The sequence below is a fragment of the Suricata suricatta genome, chromosome 9 (assembly GCF_006229205.1).
Source record: "Suricata suricatta isolate VVHF042 chromosome 9, meerkat_22Aug2017_6uvM2_HiC, whole genome shotgun sequence".
Classification (NCBI taxonomy): Eukaryota; Metazoa; Chordata; class Mammalia; order Carnivora; family Herpestidae; genus Suricata; species Suricata suricatta.
Genome location: NC_043708.1, coordinates 63,337,523 through 63,347,732, shown reverse-complemented (window position 1 = coordinate 63,347,732; position 10,210 = coordinate 63,337,523). Strand labels below are relative to the sequence as shown.

The 10,210-nt window shown below is 34.7% G+C and overlaps 1 protein-coding gene across 2 annotated transcripts in view; it reads right to left on the bottom strand.

Moving 5' to 3' along the window:
* Nucleotides 1–2,078: 2,078 nt before the first annotated feature.
* The window catches only part of STRN3 (striatin 3), a 99,857-nt gene continuing 91,725 nt past the window's right edge, over nt 2,079–10,210 (bottom strand). For both annotated transcript variants that reach the window (XM_029950400.1, XM_029950401.1), the window contains 3 exons: nt 9,787–9,894; nt 4,129–4,215; nt 2,079–3,812 (listed from right to left, as the gene is read on the bottom strand). In XM_029950400.1, the coding sequence (XP_029806260.1) occupies nt 3,643–3,812; nt 4,129–4,215; nt 9,787–9,894 (365 nt within the window). In that variant the 3' untranslated portion in view covers nt 2,079–3,642. The remainder of the gene's footprint in view (nt 3,813–4,128; nt 4,216–9,786; nt 9,895–10,210) is intronic.

Here is a 10,210-nt window from a genome sequence, read left to right as displayed (position 1 = left end):
AGTTACAGACAGGGAGGGAGACAAACCACAAGAGACTCTTAAATGCAGAGAACAAACTCAGAGTGGAAGGGGATCGAGTAGGGGAGAGGGAAAATGGGTGATGGTCATTGACTGGAGGGCATTTGGTGGGATGAGCACGGGGTGTTGTATGTAAGCCAATCTGACAAATTATATTAAAAAATAAAATGCCACAAATAGTCACATAAGAATTTTCATTTAAACAAAAATAGGTTTTACCTTTTCCTTTAATAAACCCAACCACAAATTCTTGGCTGAGAGTACCCTGAACAATTAAACTCAAATGAAAACCCAGCCTCCAATCTTCATTATTTTTGAGTTAATGCTTCATGCCCAGGGCAGAGCCCAATGTGGAACTTGAACTAACGACCCTGAGACCAAGACTTGAGCAGAGATCCGTTGGATGTTTAACCAACTGAGCCACCCAGGCCCCCTCATTACCCATTTAAAAGATGCTTTTCTTTAATTTTATAAAGGACAAAATTCTGAGTCATGTGAGGTAACCAGGGAAACTAACATTCTCACTTAAAGAGCACTAAGAGCAGAAATGACCCCTTTATTAAGTTACTATCAATTATTTTGTAAAAGCAAGCAAAAGGGTTAACAACTAAAAAGGAGGGAAAGAGGATTTTTAAAAAGATGTATTAAAATCTACCTTCAGGCATGTCTTTTTCATGTATGCTAGTCTAGTTATAACATTTAATAAAGGTGTTAAATGGGATGCTGGTCTTTAGTGGATAACTTCCTTTGAAATGTGAGAAAAGTACACAGAAATAAAACATGAAAAAGGCAGAATATGATTAAATATTAAGAAAGTCAACATATTAAAGTTTGTGTATTAAAATATTCTTAAACTTTATAAAGCACCATTTAACAGTCACATGAATCTACATAATCTCCCAAAGTCACAAATGGAAATACACAAAATAAAAATAAGAGTTTCTTTTTGCATCCTTTAGTCTCTTCTAAATGTTTAGTATTGCAGAGAAAAACACAACCAAAGTAGAAGAGAAAAATAAACATATATATTAATTTTTATTCACTTATGTTTTAATACATCTCGAGAGGTCAATGTTTATGCACTGCAACGATGATAATCACATTTCAGTTAAACAGTAATGCAATGGTTTGGAATGGCTGCCAGAAACCAGACTAGCTTTGGAAAAATTATAGTTTCCAAAAACAAGGAGAAAAAATGCCCCTTAATTTGTTAAGTCGAATCTTTAGAAAACCAAACCAAACCAAACCAACAAAAAACTTTAAGAATATTCCTGAAAAATTTTAGTGTTTCAGCAGCAATGACTAAATGGATTTGTATGGCAGAAGACAAAAATTCACAGTATAAATACAATGTAATTTCTTTTTGCAAGTAGGCACTCAAATAGAATTTTGCCACCCTACTTTTTAAATATAACCCTTATAATTATTTTGGTTATTTTTTTTTTTAGTTTTTTATTTATTTTGAGATAGAGAGCAAGTGGGTGAGAGGCACAAAGGAGACAGAATCCAAGCAGGCTCCACTCTGTCAGTGCAGAGCCCAATAAAGGGCTTGAACTCACACAGTGTGAGATCATGACCTGAGCTAAAGTCAAGAGGTGGACACATAACCAACTGAGCCACCCAGGTGCCCCTTAATGTTACCTTCTAATTCTGCAATTTCCTTCTAAGAAAAAGGATATTACCTTGTTGAAGGAAGAAGTTTCAAGAAACTAACACTTCTAACACTTAATATTATTTATAAGGACAATTTTTAATTAATGAGTAATACGGTTTATTTTCTGAACATTTTTTGTGGAAACAGGCTAGATAGGAATGACAATACTATTAACTGATGTCCAGATTTAATAAAGTCTAAGAAAATGATTTAAAACTGTATTTTTTTTCGCTATTATGAATTATGTAACTTATAGCAGTAGAAGATTTTTTGAAATTTCCAAATGGGATGAAGTCCTTAGAAAGTTGTTCTTAATACTGTTAAGTGTTCTAATCTTATTAGAGTCTCAAGCAATACCATGTTTAAAACAACAGCACAAAAATGAAGGACTCACTGACAAATCATCTCCATTTCCTAGTTTAATGATGGAGAGTAAAGTATTGCACTTTATTATTAAACACAAAATAATGTAGCCAACAGTAACATACAGGTACACAATTTAATATTTATTATATGCATTTTTATATACATTATTTTTCAACAGCTGTATGTTTGCTATGTGGTACAATCTTAAAAATTTGCTGATTCATAGTCTGTAAAACAAAAACCTTACAAAACTCATCAAAACTCGCAAACTGATCAGAAAAGTTTTTGGAAGACTAGAAAAAATACTTTATTGTCTTAATCATGCATTACACAAACAAAATCTTTAGTTACACCATAAAATAAAGCACATCTGAAAAAATAAAACAGGGATAACTAGTCCAAACACAGCAGATTTCTGTATCCTGATTCAATGATTTTTGTACCCTATTTGTAATGCAAATACAATTTTACCCCAAATATTTTTGAACAAGATAGTTTTGTTTGGAATCAGGGTAAACCAAGATATGCATCTGGGGGAAATCACCTTGGTTTGTAACTTAAACTATAAAATATTCCATTTTTAGTCTATTTTAGACTATTCAAAGAGTTCCAAAATAGATATACAGGTTCCTTTAGCACATTAATAAAAGGATATAAAGACCAACAAAAAGTGAAATAAATAATAGGCTATTAGCAAGATGGATAATCCTTGATAAATAAACTTGTAAATACAGTAAGATGTACAAAATATCACATAGTGATAGGATGCCAAGATTAGTTCATTTTTTTTCTTTTTAAAGAGTTCATCTGGAGTACTAAACCCCACTGTTTCATTTTTAATACACTTAATAGTCCTTGGTTTGTATGAAGACAATTATGTGATGATGAAGATGATTTAGCATCTTTATGGAAGGACTTAGCTGGGCTGTATTAGGCAAAAGAAGGAAAAAGTGTGGTTACACGGCAGCGGGTCAGTGAGATCTCTGTGTTTTAGGGTTGTATAATGCAGAAAAACTTCAATACAATCTTGAGCACTGTTGTGACAGGCTAAATATATAAAAAGACTTATAAAAACTAGAATTTTATCCAAACATTTTGTGCAACTAATGCTAAAATATTTTAAGTTAAATTTTCTTTTTTTTTAAAGCAAAATAAGTTTAAAAGGGAATCTGTGGCATTCAACTGATAAACAGAAAATCACTAAGAGATGAAAAAAAGCTACTCTTGGAGCTCACTTTCCCCCAACAAGAGCACCACATTCCTAACCCTAAGGCAGCACACAGAGTCCAAAATAAAAGTCTTTGTAAGATTAGACTCCACATTGGCTTAAAGATACCTAAAAAACAGACATACGCTCAGTTCATATCCAGTACAGGCCACAAATAATGGAGTCCTTTTTATTTGTCCCACGAAATACAGTAATTACAATTAAAGTAATGAGCCTGACATTAAGATGTGATTTCCACCAATTTATGCCTGCCTCAAACAGCCTTCTCCAGGCAGATCGTATGTAGTGTCATATCAAGTAACTTTTCTGATGGCAGTGATGCAGACCCTCTTTCTGTCCAAGCAAATCTGTTGTTTATGATGTGAGTTTTGTTGATTCACACAAATACTTTGGCAAGGGCATCAGCCCCTGCACTGGCAATATATGCTTTTGATGGATGGAAAGCAACATCATAAATTGATTCATCTAATTTCTTCCTATGTGCTGTTATTTCTTGCACACATGTCTTGCTGTCCAAATTCCATAATCTAATAGAACAGTCATGGCCTGTAATAAAATAACAAATAAAGCATGTTACTAGGTAATGATTCTTTTTTTTAAAATTTTTTTAATGTTTTATTTATTTTTGATACAGAGAGAAACAGAGCGTGAGAGGGGGAGGGGCAGAGAGAGGAGACACAGAACCGTAAGCAGGCTCCAGGCTCTGAGCTAGCGGTCAGCACAGAGCCTGACGCGGGGCTTGAACCCACGAACGTGAGATCTGACCTGAGCTGAAGCCAGAGGCTTAACCAACTGAGCCACCCAGGCGCCCCGTAATGATTCTTTTATAAAGCTTGTGGCAGTATAGGCAGTTCAGACTTACTTCCAGACATCAGATAGATTCCATTAGGATCTACTGCTAGACTTGTAACAGCATCCAAATGAGCTACCATAGAATGGATCATTTTACCTAAATAAAACATAACACAGAAGATAAAGTTTTCACAAACAGTTACTAACTTGCGAGATCAGAAACCATCACACAGCATCAACATAAAATAAGACAATCACTATAGCAATATATTTTTACTGTGGTAAAATACACATAACATAAAATTTACCATGTTAACCATTTGGGAAGGTACCATTCAGTGGCTTTTAGAGCATTCGCAATGATATGCAACCATCACCATTATCCAGTTCAGAACATTTTCATCACTGCAAAAGGAAACCCGTACCCATTAAGCAGTCACTCCCTATTTCTCCCCTCCCCCCAAGTCTCTCGTTACCATTAATCTGCTTTATGATTTGGACTATTCTCGATGCTTCATACAAATGAAATCATACACATAACGTGTGGCTTTTTGTGTGTGCCTTTTATAAAGGTTCTCAAGGTTCACCCAGGACACAGGCATACCTTGTTTTACTGTGCTTTAGATATTACTGTGTTTTTACAAACTGAAGATCTGTGACAACCCTGTATTGAGAAAACCTACTGGCACCATTTTCCAAAAGCATTGCTCACTTTGTGCCACTTTGGCACAGTTTGGTAATTCTTGCAATACTGCATACAAACGTTTTCATTATTGCACACTTAAGAAATAACAGTATGGTATACACATAACTTTTATTATGTACTGGGAAATGAAAAAACTAATGTAATTCGCTTTAATGCAACATGCAGTTGTGTGAACCTGCAATACCTGTGAGGCATGCCTGTGATAATTTTTTGAAACAATTTTAATTCCGAGGCAGAACTTTCCCAGTTACTCCTAATAAAGGTATCTGTGTGACAATCTGACAGTATCTGGTAGACAGTGAAAAATATAATGACTGTATGGTTGCATCCAAGGCTTAAGATCATGTAAACTGGAATTAAAGTAAAAACAGAATCTTTCTCATTAAGCAATGTAAAGAGTATTTCATATATGGGGTTGCTGATAAAGCATTATGGGATATACTTCTAACTTAAGATTCTACTATTGTCAAATTAATTTATCCTTTGAAATGTTAATCATTTTATACATTAGAAACAAGAAAGGGGAGAGGGGTGGGAGTATATCAGAGAAATTATTCTAGATTTCCCCAGATAGTAACAAAAACACTATTCTGGAAAATGCGATTTTATGAATAACTTCAATGAAGATTTGGAAGAAAACGGGATTCAATTCCAAGTTAAAATTAAAAAACACACACATACAAGTTATGAGTGCAAAGTTGTGTTGCATAAATACTTGGGGGCACTGTCAATACATGCTTTTGGATAGACGGAAAGCAACATCATAAATTGATTGATCCAAGAAGTGAATAAAATAGCAAATTCAGATATTTAAATAAATCCTCCCCTTTCATTCAGCTATGAGTCTTTATTATTCAAATGCTTGAGCTGCTCCTAATGAGAGGCCTTCTCCAGAATTCTAGTTACAATCATTTGCCGTATTTCTGGTCCCCTGATGACATTCCACATTGGAACATGAAATAGACCTACTTTTATTATTTGCTACAGCTACTGGCCTGAATATACAACCACAACATAATCAAACGTGCAAAAAGTTACTCTGAAAAACACAAAAGGTCCTATTACTTTCTGGCAATACTAAGCACATCATCAGTTAAGTGCAAAATTAGTCTCTCATCATTTCAAATAACATTTGTCTCTTTCTCACTAATACTAACAGAATAATTTTAGGGATTCTTCTGTCATTTGAGGAACAGAAAAACCATTCAATATACTATCTTTTAATTGCTTAGTCCAACACAATTCATCTATCAATTCTAGAATCCCTTCCTCACAATATTTCTATAAAAAGACCAAGTATGAAATTATTGGGACAATTAGGACATTAGCTTCCCTCAAAATGTCCAACCTATGATGGTAACTCTTAATTCACAGATCCTGTGCTAACCTCTTTCCTGAGAATAATCCTGTATCTCCTAAATTTAAATTGTCTTAAATACAAAGAATTCTTTCATCCAAAGAGCAGAAATACCCATTTTTTAAAGGGTAATAGAATCTTTCCAGTTTATCTCCTATGCACTAAATTAACCCTCACTATGAAAACCTAAGTCAATTTAGAGTCAACCCTTCCTTTCCACAGTCAAAGAGGTGGAATGCTAAACCAATTTGGATGCTGGGCTTCCACTGGTAACCACAAAAGTCACAAAACTCTTTGGGGCGCCTGGGTGGCTCAGTTGGTTAAGCGCCGGCTTCGGCTCAGGTCATGATCTCACGGTTCATGGGTTCAAGCCCCACCTCGGGCTCTGTGCTAACAGCTCAGAGCCTGGAGCCTGCTTCAGATTCTGTGTCTCTGTCTCTCTCTGACCCTCCCCTGCTCGCACTGTCTCTCTCTGTCACTCAAAAATAAATAAAAGACATAAAAAAAAAAAAAGGTCACAAAACTCTGACACCTCGAAGAATTAGGATTCCTCCTTTATAAACATATACTTAAAGCTCCTCACATTTAACTATTTTACTTTTGCCTCATGCCTCTGCTACTACCTCTCTACACTGTCCAAAATTAATTCTTTCCGATACATGCAGTCACCCTTTCTCCCCTCCCTGGCACCTTAACCCCTTGGACTTGGGCAATCAATATCGTGTGCCTCTATGAAACGGGGACAAAATAGACCCTTCAATTTCTCTCTGCCATGTAACAATTTACAAATTATGCAACTTCTTTTAAGACTTATTTCCAGCCTAAAATGGAGATAATAATACTATATCTATCTACCTTATAGTTATTAGAGGAACAAGCATGTTAATATAAGTAAATCTAATAGAACAATGTCTCACTTGCAGTAAGCAATATAATACTAGTGTATAAATTCTAAGAGGACCAGAAATTTTGTTTGGAATGAAAGCAATGAAAACTATGCCAAGGATATGGCAGACACCCAATAAACTGTGAATGAATGAGTCCACAACAAATTCAGAATCTCCAGCTCCTCCATATTCCTCACTTGTACACCTTCTCCTAGACTGTCACTAGCTAAATCTCTCAGGAACAGTATATGCAACTCAAATTTATATCTATCAAATTTTAAAAATCACAATTCCTAGTATCTCTCTAGAGTAGTAGAATCTGCAATTATTTAAAGTCAAAGATCTACCAGATAACGCAATTTAAATAATCTTTCCAAACTAATTTTACAAACCCCTGCTCAAATATTTTAATTGATTTTCACAGTGCATAGTGTAAACAAAAACCCATCATTCTTAGCCTGGCTCTGAAAAGTTCTCCTCAATAGATAAGGCTTCCCTTCTCCAAACTTACCTTTTTGGCCAATAAGAAACTTCTGTTCCAATCCAAGTTTCTAACATCATGCTGCCTCTTCTCAAAATATGCCATTATCCAGAATTTCCTACTACCTTCTTTACTTAAAACAACAACAAAAAACTTACCATTTCTTTAAGGCAAAGACCAAACCCTCACTATGAAGACTCCTTTATCCAGCGTGGCTCATCTTACTGCATGTATGAGTGCACACGTGCGTGCAAACACACACACACACCCCCTATTACTCCAAACAATGATAAGCTCTCAGAGAGCAGAAACCACATCTTATACATGATAGTAGCCAGTGTGTGTGAAATATAAAATGCTAAATAAATTTTTGTTGTTAAAATCTAAATATTTATTGAATCCATTCATAGTATCAATTTCTATAATATTTCAGATTAAAAGAAATCAATAAATATGTTAGTCGTTTGATATAACAGTATTCTACTAAAAACTTAACTGGCAACATCAGGCCAGTTATGGAAATATTCTAGTTTCTCAAATTTATTTTTTTTATAACTTTTTAATGTTTTATTTATTTTTGAGAGCGGGAGAACATAAGCAGGGCAGGGAAGAGAGGAGGGAAGAGAGGATGTGAAGCCGGCTCCATGCTGACAGCAGAGAGTCCAATATGGGATCTGAACCCACGAAACACAAGATTATGACCTGAGCCATGCTTAATCGACTGAACCATCCAGGTGCCACTAGTTTGTCACATTTAAATGAATTACCATTTTTCAGGGAAAAATTTCTTTGGAACCAATATACCTGAACACAATTTACAGCTTAACTCAATGTTGTTATGTATAGTGTTTATCTGTGTGTGAAGTGACACAGGATTTAGAGAGAATTTTTCTACTGTTAGGAGCCCACTGCTTTGTCTTTACAGATTAAGGCAACTAGACTGGTTAACAGACAGAATAAATTGGTAGAATTTGTAAATAGTCTGTAAGACTATAGGATCCTTGTTATTAAATAAAGTATTACCACTTTCTTGATTTCTGCTAATGAAATAGCTCTAGATAATGATATTTTGCTGTTAATACACTACTAAGATTCCTGAACCTCCCCTTACAAATGTAAATCCTCAAAAGGTAATTGAAAAAACTCCTCTTACAGGAGCACCTGGGTGGCTCAGCCTGTTAGGTGACTCACTTCAGCTCAGGTCCTGATCTCACGGTTCATAGGATGGAGCCCTGTGTTGGGATCTGTGCTAACAGCTCAGAGCCTAGAGCTTGCTTCAAATCCTGTGTATCCCTCTCTCTCTGCCCCTCCCCTGCTCATGTTCTATCAGTCTTTCTCAAAAATAAAACATTAAAAAAAATTTTTTTAATCTTCCTACAAATACAGTAAAAAATTATCTGTGCTTGCAGAAGTAGATCTTGAGGCTTCATAAAAATGGTTCAAAGAAATGACTTGAGAAGGTGTTAAACTGAGAACTTTCATATGAATATGAACCTTCTTTCCCATGCAATATAGACTGTGAATACCCATTCTCAACCTGTTCTACTGAGTTAAAAGGAATCTGTCCATTAGAGTGTTATTTGAACACAGGGATTTATTAATAATTACAACCATGTTCTCTAGAAACTTCAAAGAGAAATGTGTAGTTCTGATTTGCTGTCTTACTTGATAATCTGTTGCCCTGCAATTAACATTTAATATTTTCTTTACTTGGAAGTCCTTCAATACCCTTGTTTTAACTTCTCAAAGAAAGTTCTCTAGCTGAGCTCAAATACGAGCTTGTCTTACGTGGTATTCTAGTAACAGATGTAACAGGTCCTTCTTGGTCCTAATGGCCAAATTAAAATTTATTTTGACTTCTATATAATTGGTAAGTTTCCTTACAAAAAAAAAGGGAGGGAAAATTTCAAATGGATGGGTTTATATTTAACATGTCATGAAAAAAATCATGATAGGCAAGGTATTATATATGCTTAAGAATAGAACTTGACATGTAAGTAAAGGAAAACTGTGAGTTAAAGTGGTTTAACTTGGCAATTCTGAAGGCCAAATATCTTTATATCTTACATAAAAAGAATAGCCTTTTTTTAAAAAAACAAAAAACGAAGGTTTCGTGCCCAGTGTGGAGCCCAATGTGGGGCTTGATTTCACCCTCTGAGATCAAGACCTGAACTGAGATGAAGAGTCAAGACACTTGATGGACTAAGCCACCCAGGCACACCCCAAAATAGCATTTCTGATGTTAAATTTACAGTATTATTAACAAGACTAAGAAGAATATAAGACAATCTACTTACCCGTTTTATTATCAAAAAATTTGATGTGTCTATCTTCATGAGCAGTTATTGTAACAGGAAGTGTGGGATGACTTACTACTCTGTTAATGTGATTATTGGATTGTAAACCTGAAAAATAAAGGAAGACTATGTAGTTAGCTTCAAACCTTCAATTAAAATTTGGATGAGATGGTTGTTTTAGTCTTACAAAATATGAGAATCATTTAAAAATTAAAGCATTTGTATAAAATAAAAATCTAAGAACTAAAACCAGAGCTGTAGAGAGATAAAGTTTCTTTAAAAATAGATCTTTAATCTATCATGTTCTATAATATGCATAGTACTAGCTTTGAGTTTAGGAAAAATCAGAAGTATTTTAATGCAGATTGTTAGTATAGATGGCTTAGAATCTTTCATTTTTTTTTTAATGAGCAAGACAGGGAGA